Raw genomic sequence first — 19,232 nt, forward strand, 5'->3', positions numbered from 1 at the left:
CGGTGGCGCTGTTGTCCCGCTACGTCCAAAACACAGCTCCGTTTTCCGCATTGCTGCTGCTGCACTCGCCGCTGCGAACATGGCGTCGGCCCTCCTCGGTCGCCAGGCCCGGCTGTCGGCCCTCACACCTGGCCTCTCCTCAGCGCTCAGCCCCGGGGGGAGAACCGGGACGGTGAGCCGGTCCGCCGTGTCCACGTCCTCCGGGGGTATCCTGCCCAAGCCCAAGAAGGTGAGTCAGACCTGTGTGGGCGACAGTAACAGCTCAGGAGGCTCAGGAGAGAAGGGGGGGTTCCTCTGGAGGGGTAAAGGGGTAAATATGTCAGGCTGTGTGTTCCCAAACATTTGAATAAAGAGCTAAACTGCAGGTCAGTCTGGGTCACTTCACAGACAGGAGTTAAGTTGTTTTCCTGTCTCAGGTTGTGCTCAGTCTTCAGATATGTGTTATTTGGAGTTAAAAACTAATCCTGGAGTCCAGGTGGGGCAACAGGGGCAGTTATGTACATGAAGCTGTGGTGGTCGGGAGATTACGGAGGGTACAGAAGTCTACAGTCCAGCGGGGAGTGAGTGACTGAGGCCTTGTCCACACGTAGCAGGGTTTTTGTAAAACCGTATATCCTGCCCCCTCTGTCTAGAAAAAAACTTACATGCACACCACCTCGTTTTTAGAAAAAAACTTCATCCACACCTAACCGCATAAGTGCGTTTTTCAGCACATTCATAAGCATGCCGGACCTTTAGGTGGCAGTAGTTCCCCAAATCCTAGCAAGGTGGTGGAGAATAACCGTCCTTAACGTCGTCCTTCGCCTGTGTTGTTGAATGTGGAGCAGTATCTGGGCTTGTAAAAACAAGCAAGTAAAAAGCGCCTGTACAAGAAACAGCGTCCAAAACCTTGTGAGAGCATCCATACTGTTACCGAATGTAAACACAGGTCGCATATGTGACGTAAGAACATATTTTGTCGCAGGCGGTGACGTTTCGAAACGCAAAACCCCGGTTACTGATGTCCACATGCAGACGCATAAAACGGAGAATTCGCAAATCTTCACTTTGGTCAGAGTTTTTAAAAAGAAACGTTTTTGGTGACGTAAATCTGCGTTTTCGTGTGGATGATAGGCCGAATCGTAGAAAAATATCTTCGTTTTGTGAGATACCCGGCTACGTGTGGACAAGGGCTGAACTGGGTTTGTATGGTGGAGAAGTGATTGCAGACAGGTGAGCTCAATGGGCTGATTCTCATAGCTGTAATCAGAGGAGTGCAGGCAGGTGAGTGAGAGAGACAAGTGAGACAGGTAGAAAGACACAGAGACCAACAGATGCAGACAGAGGGAGCCAGAGAGACCACATCACCATATCCTCATGTCAGAATAGCAACAAAAAAAACCCCAACCCTCCTGTTGTCCTCATTTATGGGCACCAAAAAGTACCGTTTCCTTGTCTGAAAGAAATCCAAAAATTCCACAAATTTCTGAATGTTTGCAAAACCTTCAGGAAGAAAATTCCAATAATTCCTATAAAGTTTCCCTTAAAAGTTTTATTTTTAAAAAAATTCCCCAAATTTGGCAAGAAAAAAAATCTTCCAAAAAATTCCCCAAATTTGGCAAAAAAAAAGTCTTCTAAAAAAATCCCCCAAATTTGGCAAGAAAAATTCTTGTAAATATTTTCAAAAAATGAGTAAAAATCTTCCAAAAAAATCCTAAAAATATTTAAAATGATGACATATATGTCAGTAAAACTTCTAATATTTTCTTTAAGAACATTCACATAAAAATCAACCAAAATCCAGCGAAATTCGCTGGATTTTGGTTGATTTTTTTGTCAATGTTCTTAAGAAACATTTTTAACATTTCTTTTTTCCACCAAAAAATGTTCAAAGATTTCCCAAAAATGTTGAAAATGTGGACATCAGAAGTTTCACTGTGAAAATACATTTTTTCCCACATTTTCAAACTTTGAAACGGGTCAATTTTGACCAGCGGGACGACACGAGGGTTAAAATTCCACTGACCTTAGAGCCTTTAAAAGTCGTTGAAATGTTGCCCGATAAGTGTATTTTTAGCAGCATACATGGACATATTCATACATATACACTTAGAGAAACTTTCAGAGGCCCCAATACCACCTGCTTTAAAAAATATATATAATGCAAGTTGCACCTTTTTTCCACTTTGAAGGACTAATAACTAAAAATATGGGTCCATTTGGATCTGCTGGAACAATTTTGTCTATCTTCACAAAATGTAACGACTGTGGGAGGTTGTAGTTCTGAAGACGGTGAAGTCTTAAATTGGAATCCAAGACAAAATGTGTATTTGAGGGGGAAAATCACCAGGTCTGACAAGATATGAACTTCTCAGAATTTAGTTTTGTGTCCCGATGAGCAAATAAGTACATTCTTAGCAAAATCTGAGCCGGTGGAGCAATATGACCATCTGAAATGACACAGACTGACCCTGCAGTCTTTCTCACAGCTTTAGTACATATCAGAGTTGACATGAACTAACTTAGTTGTTTCTATGGTGGGCTGTGCGACACTGGGGAGCAGACCCCCTTCGGCCTTTTCCGGATTGCTCTCGTAGTGGTGCCCTTCTTGTATGTGGGGACTCAGATCAGCAAGAACTTTGCTGCGCTGCTGGAGGAGCACGACATCTTCGTCCCCGAGGACGACGACGATGATGACTGAGGGGTCTGTAGGCTTCCCGGTTATCAGGTATCGCCGGCTTGGATTGTGGGCTTCTCTGTGAATTGTGGCAAATCACACACACACAAACATTTACTCAGTCTGTCACATTGGTGTCCTCATCCTGACTATTTACTAATGCTGCATTTGAGTGCAAGCTGCAACATGGGAGTCCATAAACACTCACACTGCAGATAACAGCATGTCAAATAATATGAGCGACCAGTCAGTGGTGATGCTTTGGCAAATGTATTAGGGACAGACCGATTATCTGCCTGGCTGATTATTGTGGCCGATATTTGTCATTCATCATTATTTTAAATTGTCAATATCAGCAAATTATCGGCCCATTATTGATAAATTAAAGCGATACTACGGTCTAATACAGCCTCCTTTTTCTGTAGTCACTATGTGGTCTCAGCGATTTCTCTAAAGCAGACATTAACCAGATTCTCATTTAGCTAAGGCTAGTGGCTAAGTCAGAAGGCAGCCACAAATTATCCTGAAACAAGGTCTTTAAGAGATGGACCTTAGAGGTCAACAAAAGTTATAGGCCAGTGAAATATTAAGAAAACAGACGTACGCTACTGGCCAAAAATTTAGAAGCAACTTCAAGTTTCTATTCATAATGTCTTCCTTAAAAAGGTAGAAATACACTGGTCCATTGCCATGTTGCAGTTCACTTTTCGCGGCCTCACTGTATCGCGGATTTTTCGCTATATCGTGGGATTTTGCGGTAAAAAGGTATTTATATATTTATTATTTGAATTGTTTTGCGGTAAAATAAGCATTTTCTAGCCTACAAAATTAAAAACAATATAAAGAAACATAAAAAATAATAATTAAAACATATTAAAAGAATATTAAATCAAAATAAAATGCGTAGCATACAGCACTGGACACCGATTGGCTAGTCTCTTCTGTCTCCTGTATATAGCAGCGTGCAGCATCTGGCCTTGTCCATTCTCACTGTGCAGTACATTCATCTCATCTTCATCTGTACTGCACAAATAATTCTTCATCATCTTCATCATTCAAGTTGTAATATATTCACTAGTGAGTACCCATATAGAATTTTATGCCGCTAAAATTCCGTAGGTTTAAGAGCATAGGAAGTGTGTATATATATATATATATATATATATATATATATATATATATATATATATATATATATATATATATATATATATATATATATATATATATATATATATACATGCTCAGACTTTGCTTTCATTGATACGCACCATTTCCTCAATTTACCTTTAGGTATACACTGAAGTTACCACTGAGTAATTGTTAACAAAAGAAAAGAAGGGCTTAGTTTTAGGGTTGAGTAGGTTTACAAGAGTCACAACTTCAGTGCAAAAGTAAAAAAAATAATCAGTTTACATTATTCACTTTAGATCTTTGGCTTTTGAGAGTTTGAATAGAAAAATCCTAATAAAGCTCAACTGTGCCCGTATCTCTATAACCACCACAGAAATGGCTAGAAAGAAACAACTGAGTAAAGAAACAATAGCACAGATACGACTATCTGATAATTATAGTAAAAATGTATTCTGATGAGTGACTCTTTATATAATAATCATGTTCATTTTGTTGCAAAGTATACCAATGAAACTTGATTTTGCTTCCAAACTTTTGGCCTGTAGTAACTGCAGGACACAAACTGATCAATCTCAGTCGATCCTACATAAACAGAGAAGTTCCCTAATTGAATCATTTCTGTTTCTATTTTACATATTCAGTTATAGTCACCATTAATATGGAAGAAACCTAGTTATGAATGACAGGTTGCCTACTATCACCTGCTGTGAAAACAATACATTTATTGTTTATCGGTTTGAATTACTGGTTAATTATTGGTTATCTATTGTTGTTGATCTCCAGTAATTGGAATATATTTATTTCCAGGCACAGCTTTCTCACAGCACTACCTTGAATGCAGCAGTAGACAGGGAAAAAGTTCTGAATGCTCTTGTGTGCGTATTTTTCTTTTGTGACTGATGCAGCTTTTGCTGAATACATTATGTGTTAGTATTTGGAATGAGGTAGCTTAAAATGTTGTACAAAGTCACCACTCGCTCCTGCTTTTCTCCACAGATTACCCTGCTGTGTCACTACTGCTGCCAAGTGTCTGTGGGCAGATGAATGCCTTGGTGAAGTTCCTTCTGCTGTGTTTTCAAGTCGCCTCTGTAGCACTGGATTCAGGATTTTAGCCGGTACTGACAAAGACAGGGCGGCCGCAAGCTGCTTGTGTTCTACTGAGTTTGCATGCACTGCTTAAGTCTTAATAAAGGGAATGATACTTGTAAAATACAGCGTATAATCGGTGGACTTTGGTGTGAGTTAGTGGCAACGTCAGTTCTGTAAAGTGTGGTTTTGGTGGTTATCTATACATTGATGCACTGTATGTAAAAAAAAAAAAACAAAAAAAAAAAAAACAAAACAAAAAAAAACGTGATGTGATGCTTTATGTGTCCAAGACTGACACACACGATATACTTTCAGGTAAATAAAATAGTTGAACAGTAGTCTCCCACACCACCTTAAAAAGGACAGGTAATCTAAAATCTCCAATGTTTTTTCTCTCTCTTAATAGTATCATCACCTCAAGTAGTTTAGTTTGTCAAGATGAAAGAAAACAACCTTTTTCACAGCAGGAGTAACAATTAATAGCATTAATAATGACTGAGTTCCATTTAGTGTCCAAGAAGCCAGTGGGTCAACATATAATTGAGGGACTTTTGAAGTCCATGGGATATATCTTGCATACATTTTTATTAAAAGTAAAAAAAAAACTAATGTATTTTATGTTCATTATGATCATGTCTTTACAAATTCCATAATTATTATGGAAAAAATCACTTATCAATTAAAAATGACTGGATATCACTAATATGTCAACTAAATAACCGTCCGAATTTAATAACAACCACCTTCTAATTAGCTAAACAATAATAAAATGATTCAAAAATTGCTATGATTGTGTTCTTTTTACTCGAGATAATCATGACAGACACTGTTCCCTCTAAGCTGCGCAATTGCGCACTGCTGACACGGTCTCCGCGCACAGAAAATCTGCGCTGCGCACAAAAAAAAAATCCAACCTAAATTGTAAATAAAATAAACACGTAACAATTCATTCTGTGCTATTTTTCAATGTGAGTCAGTGAGTGACCAGTGACTGGCTGCTGCAGCCAATGATGGGATTCACATACGTATTTACCATAGACTGTATATAATGGTATTTACGCAGCTAATCAACGTCATTGACAGGCGTCCTTATGTGCAGCCATCGTTGTTGTCATAGATATGAATGAGTAGATAGGACACGCCCCTTTGAGCTGCGGCTACTGCGAGGCTAAGCTAGTGGGAGCAAAGTTTCAGTGCATTCCGTTGATGTAGACGGCGTGAAAACGGAAACAAGAAGTATGCCGGCTCACTGTGCTGCATACAATTACACACTACGTCATACGATTGAGACAAGGAAACTTGGAATGACTTTTCATAGGTAAGAATAGTTTTTGGCTCTTTTTTCATTATGAAATCTTGTTGAGAGCTTCCAGTCTATGAGAGCTAACTAGTTAGCCACTAGCAAAACGCTAAGGCGAGCTAGCAGCTTGACAACCAAATACCAGACGATTAATAGTAGCTGTAGTATAGTTGTACAAGCAGTAGTAGTAATACTAAAAGTACAAGCAGCAGTAGTAGTATAAACAGCTGTTAGAGTCGTAGAAGTAGTATCAGCATTTGTAATAGTATTACAAGTTGTAGTAGCAGTGCCAGTATCAGCAGCAGTAGTTAGTACTACCACTACTACTAGTAGTAGTCACATTGCTATTACTACCACCAATACTACCAATAGTAGTTATAAAGCCTAACTCATATATATCCAGATTACCATCTATGTTCTTCCTCCAAACCCATTTTATGATTGGGATTACAGGCAGTTCTTTAGGACTGCTCTCAAATAATTGAAATGTTACTAAACAAGGTTATACTTATCAAATTAAATAGCTCTGGTCTCCAGTATATTGGCGAATTTGGTTCTTTGTACTTAATTTATTAGTATGATTTCTTTTTAATATGTTGTGTACAGACTTAATTACTTCTCTGTCTACTTTTCTTACTCCATGTAGGTTTCCCAGAGACTATGGGTTGAGGAGGAATTGGAAGTTTGTCAGCTTAGACCTGGTGTCATTCCATCAGTGTTAAACTTCCCGGCTCATCTTGGAAGAGTACGTGCCAGAAAGACCACGACCAAGCAGCCTTGAGATCTTAGGCAGCGTCTCCCTGAGGTGGGTGTCGACGGTGTTCACGGTCAGGTCTGTGGTAATCCCGTCAAAAAACAAAACAGAAAAAAAATCTAGATTATAAATCAACATGTAACCAAAGCACTCTGTGTATAACGCCATAGTATAGGATGTAGTTCAGAAAATGTCAAAGTATAGTATACTTTACTCAAGAATAACATAGTATGGCCTGTAGTTCATAGTACAGCATGTTGGCAAGAAAGAAAAACAAAACGTAGATTATTATGTGGTTCAAAAAGCGCAAAATGATAGGATGTTGCCTAAAATTGTCATGTCTGATATGTGGTTCAAAAAATGTCATCGTTCAGTATATTGTCAAAATAGTATGTAATTCAAGAAAACATCAGAGTATAATGTCATCTAAAAAATGCCATAGAATAAGAATTTCATTGCACAAGTAAAAGTATAGTAACTTTTAAAACTGTTCGAATTCTTATATGTTGCTAAAAAAAACTAAAACAAAAAAACGTCACAGTAATATGTCAATTAAAAAAGCCTATAGTATAGCGTGTCGCCCAACAAACATCATAGTATAGCATGTCGCTCTAAAAACGTCACAGTATAGCCTTTAGTCCACAGCTGTCAGTAGGTGAGGAGCAACACAAAAACAGTCCAAACGCTGGTTTCCAGAGGGTTAGACGAGAATTTATTTGAAAGAGTAAGTTTACAACAACACAACATGTGAGGGGGTTTAAAAACAAATGGGTGTTAGTAAAATAAAAATAAATAAACAGAACTAAAAGTGAACTTCATGTTGACATTGACGGGCATTCCAACCAGGAACAAAGTAAAAGATAATCAATATGAAAAAAACTCTTCCTGTTCACCTCTTAAAACCCAAAAACACACTGCAGTAGCACCCTAAACTAAAACTACCAATGGGTTTCCTGTTTTCCTTTCTGAACAATTCAAAGGTCCCTCTCTATCTCCCCACACATCCACCAACCACTGGAACACATCTCCAAAGTTCTGCTGGGCCAGGTCAACTTCTCCTCAGAAGAAGTGCCGCCACCTGCCAGATGAAGGAGCCTTTTGAGAGGCAGCTGGCATCGTGATTGGACTGTACTTTGGTCTGTTCCAATCCAGCTTCAGCTCCAGAGACGGCAGGCGGGACGAGTCAACGGAGGCCTGGTGGACGAAGGCATGCAGCTGAGTACAATCCAGAAAACAACAGAGGAGGAGTGCAGGGCCAGAACAAAGAGAGTAGCATCGTATGTCTCTTAGAAAACATCATAGTATAGCCTTTGGTATGAAAAAACGCCATCATATACATCGTATATTGTACAAATAACAAGTCAAAGCAAAGAGACATACATTGTAGAATTGTAGTAATTGTGGACTGACTGATTTACTGACTATCAGTATTTTATTTTTTACTGATTTACGGTTATAAATACATTTAAAAATGGTGCTACTTTGGCTCTGAACCTTTATCTGCCTGTGGTCGCTCTGTCTTCTGGAGTGATTTGATTGGTTATACGTCATGAATAATAATAATAAAACTCCTTTAACTTAACATCTGTAAACAAAACAAAAACGTATCGACAAAGTTTTCTGTTAGAGTTTGTGTTCTTCTAAGTTTAACTCCAAGATTTTAAATACTTTCATTTACTGCAAATGAATATCTACTCCAAATGTCTCACTAATAATCATTATCAGCCTTAAAAACCCACAAAACACCCCTCTATACTCGACCACACTTAGTACAGTCCGGTTCCCCCTTCTATAAATCTGCTTGGAATCGTCCACTTCCTGTTTGTCAAAGTGGCCTTCTACCTGGACAGGTTTTGTTGGAGCTCATGCAACAAACATTTTGGGTAACTGCACTTTAATATGGATGGATGACACTGAATTAGAGTCTGTTTTAATGAGACTGAGTTAAGATGTGTAGCTCTGTCGTTAAGTAGGAAATTATTTCTCAGAATTCACAGAGAAAAGTCTGAAATGTTTGCGAGGTTAGCATCCCACATGTTCTTTGGCTCAGCTAAAGCTAACTCTCTCCAACTTCTGGATCTCTTGAGTTGCTTGTTGTTAAAATATCTTGCTAGAGGTGCTGAAGCTCAGAAAGTCTGAGAAGTTTGTTCAAAATCAGCTCATTCTCAAGTCTGATCTGAACTGTCCTCTTTTGTTTGAACTTTCCCTAAACTTAGGAGTTAATGACAGAGCAGCACATCCAGACTCAGTCTCATTTATGTAGAGATTAAACTTCAGTGTCATTCATTGATGTTAAAGTGCAGTTTTTCAAATGTTTGTTGCACATGCTCCCGACCAAACCAGTCCAGGTGGAAGACGATGTGAAGAGAAAGAGGATGAATATCACAAATTTACGTTGGAAATAAATGTCCTTTAATTAGACATTGTCATGCAAATGATGTTCAAATCTTTGAGTGTTTTGTTGATGTTGGTTTCTAAATGTTTTTTGACACTCGGCCCCAAAGATTAAAACCTTTTCCGGGCTCACAAGCTGCAACAATTCACACATTATCAACTATGTCTCTGACTAAACTAAGATAAAAAGTGAAAAACTGCCTGATCCCTGCATCATGAATGTAAATCTTTTTGGTTTTTTATGACCGTAAACTGAATATATTTGGGCTTGACATTTTATAAACCAAAACAAGAAATGAATTACTGGAGAAAACGATCAACAGATTAATGGACAAAGAAAATGTGTTTTCCAACATATATGGCTGAATTACTCCAACATTACAAGATACATACAATTTTAATTCAATTTTATTTATCTAATGCCAATTACAGGTCAAATTGTCTCAAGACAGTTTATTTTTATATTTTTTGTCATATTTAAAATATGACAAAGTAAGAAATTTAAACCTCTTGACTAATCCAATTTATTATTTGGTTTTTAAGAGACTAATTGACAATTAAAATAACTTTCTCCACTAAAACTAATAAACATGAGGTCAAATAGAAGGAACAGTTTTAAATACTGCAGTCCCACAATGACAAGAATAAAGTTTGTCAACAAAAACTAAATCTGCTGGTGGATTCCATGAAAGTCCTAATAAAGTGTGATACTAAAGGTTTGTGGTGCTAAACATGTCAAAGTAAAGATATCAAGTTGAACATCTGGATGGAGGTTGATAAAAGTTGACCTTCTTTCATTTCTCTGGAGCCGACTCCATGGATTTTATGGATGGTGGTTAAAGACCTGCTCTTCTAGTCATCTTCCTTCTCGTCGCTGTAAAAAGTCAGTCCATCCTGGCCGACTTCAACACCTCTTCATGACAACTTGTTCTGCCTCGGACCTCATGGAAACTCCAGAAACTCGGGAAAGCCCGTCGAGGCTCGAGGAACTCGTGGAGACTCGAAGAACTCGTCGGGCGGGGGAAGGTGTGGTGGGCGGTGGGGGGAGGTGGGGGAGTAGAGGGGGGAGGCCGCCACCCACCTCCCCGCCTACTCTCCGCCCTGACTCCACCCAGACTCCGCCTTGGCTCCTCCCATGTGGTCACTTTGGAAACTACGATGCCAAAGGGACGACGAATTTATTTCTTTGTATCTGATCTGTAGCTCAGTGAGTTAAGGATTTGCCTATGGAGCTGCAGGTCGCTGGTTCAAGACCAGACCCTTCTTAAGTTTTCTCAAAATCGTGACAAAGACAAAGAAAGAAAATTGCCAGTGGTGGGTCTCGAACCTGCGACCTTCCAGTTGGTAGTCTATCCTCTTATCCTCCTGAGCTACTCGCTCAGATACTAATTCTTCTTTTTTTTGCGCATTTATCATCTATTTTTTGTCGTTTTCGAGTTTTTTTTTTAACTCGAGTCTTGACTCGACCGTTTTTCTCAGGAGGTGGGACTTCGGCCTTTGTGCTGGAGGGTTGAACCCTCAGTTCCAAGACTTTCCAAAGCCTCCACACCTCCCGAGTCCTCAGGACCTGAGCTTTCACACAGTCTGAGGGCTGAAATTTTCTAAGTCCAACAGTAGTTCTCTGTTAGTTTGAACCTTCAGACAGTCCAAGGACTGATATCCTCTAAGTTCCTGAGTAGTTCTCTGTTAGTTTGAACCTTCAGACAGTCTGAGGACTGAAAACCTAAAACTTCTTGAGTAGTTCTCCGTTAGTTTGAACCTTTAGACAGTCTGAGGACTGAAATCTTACAAGTTTCTCAGTACTTCTCTGTTAGTTTGAACTTTCTGGTTAACAGAAGCCTTAAAACTTGTGACCATGAGTCTTGATTTCACATTTAGACCATCCATCTGAGTTCTTCTCAGACCTTCACCTGTGGGTTTTTTAGAAATCCTGAACAAACTTTGATTCTCTTCACTGAACAGTAAAGTTTGTGGAGATCAGAAGGTAACATTAGTTTGATCGATGCCTTCAACTACTAGTAGACTTTATCTGGAAATCAGTTTTCTGAAATGAGTTCTTAGTAAATCTGTCCACAATCAAACCAAGAACATAGAAAGAGTAAATGTTTGAAGAAACAACTTGATGTTTACATTTCAGACTAGAAAACACTTTAAGGCCTATATCTGTTTTTGCTCTTTTGATCATTTTATTGTCTCCTCTGTTTAATTTGATCTTCTAAAGTCTAACTGGTGCCCTTTCAAATGTTTTATCTTTAGTTTGATTCTTCTTAAATGTTTAGTTTTGCTCTTCTCTCACCTTTTATTCTGTTCTAATGTCTGATCTGATTTCGAAATGTTTTGTCTTTTTAATGTTTGTTGTTTTTTCAAATGTTTTATCGGCTTGTTTGAAAAATTTCCTTTTCTTTCCCAATGTTTAATTTTTCGATTAAATCTTTGTTGAGGTTTTTCTTTTTAAATGTTTTACCACCTTTTAATGCTTAATTTTCTTTTTTAATGCTTCATTGTATTTTGTGTTTAATTCCTATTTAAAGTTTGATAGTCTTTAAGATTTAATTTTCTAATTAAACATTTAATTTTTTAATTAAATGTTTTGACTTTTGTTTTGTATTTTTCTAAATGTGTAATATTCTTGTTTAATTGTATTTTTTAAATATTTAATTATCTAAAATATTTCATCTTTAATGTTTAATAAAAATAACAAAAAATAAAAAATTTTTGTTTAATTTCATAATTACATGCTTTGTATCTTCCATTTAATTATCTAATTAAATATTTTGTCTAATGTGATTTAATTGTATTTAATGTTTAATTTTCTTTTTAAAAGTTTTATATTAATTTTTTTCCCTTTGATTTAATTGCTTTTTTACTGTAGTTTATTTCTTTAATCTTTTTTTTCTGTCAAGATTTTAACCCCAACCTTAAAAATGAAACAAACCCTTAAATCACAATGAAAATACTTCTGTTGTCACAATCATGAGTTAGTCAATTATTCAGTTTATCAATTCAACTTTATTTGCTTAGCACCTTTCACACAGATGACAAAACTAAACAAGCAAAGAGAAACAACCTATGCTAAAACTATGATTAAAACTCAAAAAATAAACAAAAAAAAGATTTAACATGGTAATAAAATATGTTGTGTCCAGGGGATGGAGGGAGTTTATTGAAGTCTTCTTGGGGTCACATGGGAAATCATTTAAAATATAAACTTGATATTCAGTCTAAGGAAACTGCAGAGCGACAGAAGAAGCAACAATATCTCCTGTTTTCTCCTTTAATGAGTCGACTCTTCTTGTGCTTTCAGACCAAAGAACTACAGACTCTTCACAACCTGCTCAAACTCTTGTACAGGACCTCACCACACGGGTAAAGAAGGTTTCTGTCTCATTTCTACTCTGAAGATCACCTTCTCCTGCTCAAACTGCTGACAAATGTTTCTGCTGCTCTAAAGTCTGGTCTCCAGAACTTCCTAAAAACTCTCAAAGTCTCTTCTGCTGCAGGTTGCTTTGTAGAACTGTTCCAGAAAACCTCACTAAACCACATGGAGGGGCCTCAAGATAGTTGTCCAAATGAAACCGTACAAAAACCAAACTAGTACAACCCAAACGCTAAAGTCTCCTGCAGCCTACCAGAGAACCTCTGAGAACAGAGAATCAGGACAGGAACTCTTACCTTCTGGACAACCAACGTTGGTTCACAAACAAGAATACACAATGTGTCTGACCAAAAACCTCTGAAGACTCACTACAGCCAAGATAAAGACACAACTCAGCTGCAGCAAATCCACTAATCACTGCACACATTAGCACCATGTGATAACTGTGGCTAAAGAACCACATTTACCAAGACAGCTATCCAGTACAAAGCCCTAAAACACACCAAGAAACACATTAAAGCCTATTTTACTGCTGGAAGCTGCAAGCCAACGCCTAAAGAACAACCTAAAGCGACGGAGCCAAACCCGGTTCACTGGTGAAGAGAAGAAGAGGAAATGTTTGTCTGCAGCTAAATAAAGCAGGAAGACACTGAGCTGCTCAGGTGTTCCTGATAACACCAAGCAGCCACCTGGACAGCCAATAGGAACACATCTTACTGGAAGTCCAGAGGGCTGGGTTAGTGAAGGAAATTTAGTTTAAAGTTGAAGCAGAAAGTTAACAAAGAAAGTTGAAAACCACCTTCTGATACCTGAAATCTCTGAGTTTTCACACAAAGAACACCTGAACATGTCAAACTGGTTCCATAGTAGAACCATCATTGTAAAAACGTCATAGTATGGTGTGTTGCTCAAAAAACATTAGGACCCGGCTGTCAGGGGACAAACATGTAAGAAACATGAGAACAGAGAGAACCCAACCAGTAGGTCACAGTTTATCATCCCCCAGTCATCTCCTGAAGTCCATATGGTGAGAGACATCAGTATCTGGTTGTTCATTTACCAGAGGATGCTTATAATCATGCTGATGTGGTCTGTACTCTACAGTATTTTAGTGACTCAATAAATGCCTAAGTTGTTTTTTTTTTAAATGCTTTTTAGTTTTTAATAAACATTTAACAGCCTATATGTAATCAATAAATGGCCTTTGCCTGTCTTAAGAAAAACTCACTCAGAACTCTGATATGTTAACAGTACTAAATAAATCAATAAATACATGCATACACACATAAATAAGTTAATACGTTAACTGTGTTAAGATAAGATTTAGATTTTTTTTAAAAAGTTGTTTATGTTTTTGCAGAATCCAGTATTGCTCACTGGTTGGTCATTACATTTTGTTAGTTTGATTTCACTGTTTAAAATGATGCCACCTCTTTTCAGACAGAACCTGTGATAATAAAACAATACAAAATTTTTAGTTCCGTGTTAATAAAGCACTTAAAGCTTTAAGTATGGCTAAATGCTTTTTTCAAAATTAAATATATCACTCCTTAGGTGGTAGTGGCCCAAAGTTCAGTAAAGTTGGAAAGATATTCACAGATTCGGACTTCCAGCATCAATAACTCATTAGATATAGGTTTTCAAAACATAAACGGTGCCTCTTTCCCATTGTTGCAAGGCAGACAATGTGCTACAAGCCCAGTTTTATCAAAAGTAGCTGTCTTTCAAGCTACAGGAATAACATTGGTGTCTATGGAGTGAACAGGGTCCGTCTGCAATTTGCAAAACCACTGCAACAGTAAAGAGAGACAAATATTCAATAACTTCACTCTTATACATTGTAGTGTCACTAAAATCACTGCAGCCTTCAACTGGCTCCTGTTGACAAAGTGTTTTAACAGAAATGTAAATGCTGTAATTTGATTCTTTTAATGAATCATGTAACTTGAATGGATGTGATGCTGGTGTGACCACAGTGCACACGTCTGATGTTGCTCACAGTGGTCCAAGGAACGCTCAGGGAGTTTGTGTGTTTGCTCACACTCAGGAAAAATTACAGGGAACATTGATGACAGATATTTCTTTTTTGGCAATATATCAAATTTTATATGGAAAATCACTTTCAACTAAGTTACTCATTACAAAAACACCTCTCAATGAAGTGTGTTAATTCCAGATCACATGACCTGCTCCACATGATGTCATTTCCTCCTGAAGAAAAGACTGGCCAGACTCCAAGGCTTTCTGAGTTATTTAATATAAAGTAGTGTGTGAGTCAAGTGTGGATTTATGGCATGTCAACGGGTTTACTATAATATCTTTATAAATAACTTTCAGTTTCAATTTCACTCAATTGTATATATAATATTTAGAAGAATATTTCTATAAAAATGTCATGTGGTGTTTGGTTATAGGCAGTCATGTTGATTTTAGACCTGAAAACAGCAAAAATGTCAACTATGATACAAAAAGTCCCACAATTATATATTGACCCAAGTAATCATAATTGCCTCCTCTAGGTGGAGTACAACCATCATTAATACATACCGTGTTCTGTGAAAAAGGTTTTCATTAAACTTGTCATCAAACCCTCTGTAAATTCCTTTAAAGGGAGTTTTCAATGGAACTGTACCTTTAAAATGTATCCCAGTTAAACCAAAGAAAAAGACACAACTTCCGTTATTTGAGTGTTAAGTGTGTATTTACAATAAAGGACTGGACACAAGCAAAAAGGGGTCAGAGGTCAGCTGAAAGCCACACAGTTCACGGGTCATGACCGTGGTAGAATTTGGACAGGAAGTCGGTGGGACGAGCCTCCTCGGTCTCGTGGAAATAGCGCATTACGTGGGTTTTCTGCTTCCAGACGTGGATTGTTTCCTGAAGTTCCATTTTCCCCTGAGGTTTAAACAACATACAAATGGAAAACAGTTCAACACACCTTGAAATAAATGTGTAGCTCAAACCAACACTGAGATCAGGTACTGGGCAAAGTATGAAACACTGCCTCAAAAAAACCAAATTACTAGCCAGTAAATTTGTAAAGTTAAAGCATGTATGGCTAGTGGAAACCGCAGACTAGCAACAGGCAGTTCTTACCTTAATGACTAACATGTCAATCACACGAGGGTCGGTGACGTGCTTGTTTTTGTCAAACATCTCCCTCACTTTGTTTCTTCCCTGACGTGTTGTGATGTCCAGCTGGAACATTGCCACTAAAGAGAAAGACAAACAAAATGTCACTTTTTTCCAGTAGGCTAAACAGTATGTACAGACAGACAGACAGACAGATAGATAGATAGATAGATAGATAGACAGATACTGTAGATAGATAGATAGATAGATAGATAGATACTACAGACACATTATTTTTACAGATATTGCAATTGTAATGACTCCCAATTTTAGAGGGAATGGCGTTTCTTTTCAACTGAAAAAGATAAAAAATGATAATGTCGTATCTGTACCAAACAATCTTCTTCCTTTACGTCCACAATGCCACATTCAGAATGGTATGTTGTATCATATTTAACTTTACTGACAAATTGCATCTCCTGTGATTTGAATAATATACTTTCATGATTTCATGATTTAGATCAGCCTGAATTTCTGCCTTCATCCAGGAAATCATTTTTTACAATTTTCTTTGACAGTCTGCTGTCTTTGAGTTTGGACTGGTTGACTGGACAAAACAAGACATTTTAAAAATATTGTGGAAAATGACAATGTGTAAACAAGTGTAAAAATGAAGGTTAAAACTCTACAATCTAATTTATTATGTGAATTTAACAGTCGTTTAAATATCATAGTTATGACTCTACATAAAACACAAAGTTACCTACTAAATTGAAGGTTAAGTTTAAGACCGAACAATAATATTCATGCAAATTGACCCAAATGGCTCGAATGTTAGGTTTATGAACCTACAATATTATACTCTTGCGAATAACTTGACTAATTTTAAAACTGCAGTTGAGATCGTACAAAGATACACATGAAAAACTAATGCAAAGATTCCTTTTAAGCAAGCATATTAGCGACAATGTTAAAGAAAAACTCTTTTTTAACACAAAGACAGCCTCAGCAGAACCAGGCTCAGGGTGAGCAGCCATCTGCCTCTACCAGCTGGGGTGAGGGTCAAGAGACAAACTTAACGCTGGTTTCGGTTTTTCAGATTTGCTGACAACTTGATAATATGACCAGCTTTAAGTACAACACTGAGCCACAATGGGAGTGATAGAAAGAACATCTTCGAATCTGTCAGCAGCACAATTTACAGCAGCTTTGTTGTGAATCTGGAGCCGAATAAAAACATTAAGTTAATGTCTGTGTGGATTCTCAGGAATCCTTGTCATGGTGATCCAAGGAGCTTTAGTAAAAAGCCACTGAACTTGTTTTTTTCATTCTTGAAGACATCTCTCATCCAAGAAGCTTCGTTAAGCCCTAATTTGAAAACTTATTAAGTGATATTAAGCAATTAGAGCTCTACCTGCAGCAGCTAAAACAGTAACATGCTATTGACACACTGACGCTTCACGACTGACAGATGAAGTGAACACCATCGATCAGCTTGTCATAATGCAACGTTCAACTGGGAAACCTTCACATTTATGTGGATGTTTGACATGTTCCTCCCACCTAAACATTACAGGTCTAGCAACCTCCTACCCAATGGCACCAGTAGTCCTTGTTACCGGTTGCCACCCTCAGCAGGAAAATGCACCCCGACACTGCAAAAACTGCTCAGGAGTGGCCTGGGGAACACGACAGAGCAAAGGATTCCACGCTTCCTAGATTCAAATCTAATTGAACATCTGTGGGTTATACCAGGATAAGCCTGATCTTGGTAGGTCCCACCTGGCAACCCAGAAAACATCTCCTGAGGTCCTGTGTCCATGCCCCACTGGGTCAGAGGAGTTTTAGCAGCATAAAGGGGGCCAACACAGTACTAGGTATGTGGTCATAGTGTTATGCCTGATCAGTTTATATGGTCTAATCATGATTGAGGGACCAAACCACCTTAAACAGGTTTTAAGAAACATCTTGGATGAGAGCTGAAATGTCTTGAAGAATCAGAAAGAGAGGCCCATTTGCTTTTTACTGAAGTTTCCAGGAATATTCACTTAAGTAGAAGTAGGGGGGGAAATGCAGTTGGATGTTGACAAAGGGAGTCACAAGGGTCATTTTGAAAGTGTCGTCCTGACCACCACACTCCATACTCCTTGTGTAAGTATAAACCCTGAACACAGTTTAGCAGGGAGACATGCACCCACGCTGATTTACACAAGTATCAGTACGTGTAACCTCCCATAAGTCGTATGCTAACATAAAGATACAGTCCTGAAAAAGATGTCACACCAGCGTTATGGAGCAGAAATTCAAAGGTTGTTAGCCTGCCACGCAGAAACAAGAGAAAAACGAACTTTTCGATGAACTAGTCCACAGAAAATATCCTCTGGTAAATGTGTTGTTGTGCTCAGGTAGCTGTTAGCTCGCGGCTAATATCCACATAGACTCGACCTTGACGGTAACGTCGCCGTCTAAACACCGTTTACCGTCCACAGCAGACCCACATACCTGTGTTAGGGACCTCTCGGTACCAGGCTCGGTACAGCTCCCGGACCCTGCGCTTAGCCTCATCCAAGTCCCGGCTAAAAATCGGTTTAACGACTTTAGTAGTAGCAGCCGCTGCTCGGGTCGCCGCTGTGGACGCCATGTCTGCCGCTGCTGCTGCTGTTTCCGCTGCTGACTGGTCGGTGATGCCGCTGGCGCCCCCTGCAGGTGAGGATGCTTCAATGCAGGATCACTGCCAGCAATAGTACAGAACACTTTCATTTTTTCCCCCGAAACTTTAGTGGTGAAAAGTATTTCAGGAAATGTACTCTAGTGCAGTTTTACACTTCTCAAGTAATTCTACTTTAGCAGGTACTACAGAGCCATGTACACTAAAACCAGCAGACACAGGAACAGCTTCCTCCACATTACCATCACCCTAATAAACTGCTGAGCCATTCCTCCACACCTGTACAATATACAGTATTCCAATGGATAAATAAAGTACTTTTTGCACTATGAACAGCATTCTCTACTTTTTGCACTGTATCATCATGTAGCAATTATCATTTTGCACTACTGTTTATATATTCCTTTCTAGCTTGTAAATATCTGTATATATTGTTATATTTATTTTTATTACAATTTTTTCCCGTTCTTCTTTCTATAGTTTCTTTTTTATTATTCTCTTTCTATATTCCGAGGGTGACACTAACAGCCCAAACCAAATTCCTTGCATGTTGTGTACGTACTTGGCCATTAAAGCTGATTCTGATTCTTTGTACTTGCTTTGTAGTTGATATTGTACTTTGTACTTCACTGCATTTATCTGACTGTTACTTTAAGGTGAAATTTTTACACAGGATATTATAACAAGCTTTAAAAACGCAGCAACTGTTAAGCCTGGTTTCCAACATTTTTGGCTTCTTCCAAAGAACAGTGTTTAATCACCTTTCAGTTATTAAAAGTTCCACCAAAA

At 38.2% G+C, this 19,232-nt stretch overlaps 2 protein-coding genes across 4 annotated transcripts; one reads left to right on the forward strand and one right to left on the reverse strand.

Moving 5' to 3' along the window:
• Window positions 1–29: 29 nt before the first annotated feature.
• LOC111583840 (essential MCU regulator, mitochondrial) lies at window positions 30–15,291 on the forward strand. Of its 3 annotated transcripts, XR_008599740.1 has the most exons (5): window positions 30–229; window positions 2,543–2,707; window positions 4,787–4,905; window positions 12,632–12,693; window positions 12,828–15,291. XR_008599740.1 is itself a non-coding variant. In XM_023293089.3 (3 exons), the coding sequence occupies exons 1-2, from the start codon at window positions 80–82 to the stop codon at window positions 2,678–2,680; spliced, it is 288 nt and encodes a 95-aa protein (XP_023148857.1). In that variant the 5' UTR covers window positions 30–79; the 3' UTR covers window positions 2,681–2,707; window positions 4,787–5,662. The 3 variants fall into 3 exon arrangements, 1 of the variants encoding a protein (XP_023148857.1); XR_008599739.1 differs by having other exon boundaries at window positions 12,632–15,291; XM_023293089.3 differs by lacking the exons at window positions 12,632–12,693; window positions 12,828–15,291 and having other exon boundaries at window positions 4,787–5,662.
• Window positions 15,292–15,382: 91 nt separating this feature from the next.
• ndufa6 (NADH:ubiquinone oxidoreductase subunit A6) lies at window positions 15,383–18,450 on the reverse strand. The gene is made up of 3 exons (XM_023293092.3): window positions 18,278–18,450; window positions 15,800–15,915; window positions 15,383–15,598 (listed from the first exon to the last, which is right to left on the reverse strand). The coding sequence occupies exons 1-3, from the start codon at window positions 18,414–18,416 to the stop codon at window positions 15,467–15,469; spliced, it is 387 nt and encodes a 128-aa protein (XP_023148860.1). The 5' UTR covers window positions 18,417–18,450; the 3' UTR covers window positions 15,383–15,466.
• Between the last annotated feature and the right edge of the window lie 782 nt (window positions 18,451–19,232).

This window comes from Amphiprion ocellaris, chromosome 19 (assembly GCF_022539595.1).
Source record: "Amphiprion ocellaris isolate individual 3 ecotype Okinawa chromosome 19, ASM2253959v1, whole genome shotgun sequence".
Classification (NCBI taxonomy): domain Eukaryota; kingdom Metazoa; phylum Chordata; class Actinopteri; family Pomacentridae; genus Amphiprion; species Amphiprion ocellaris.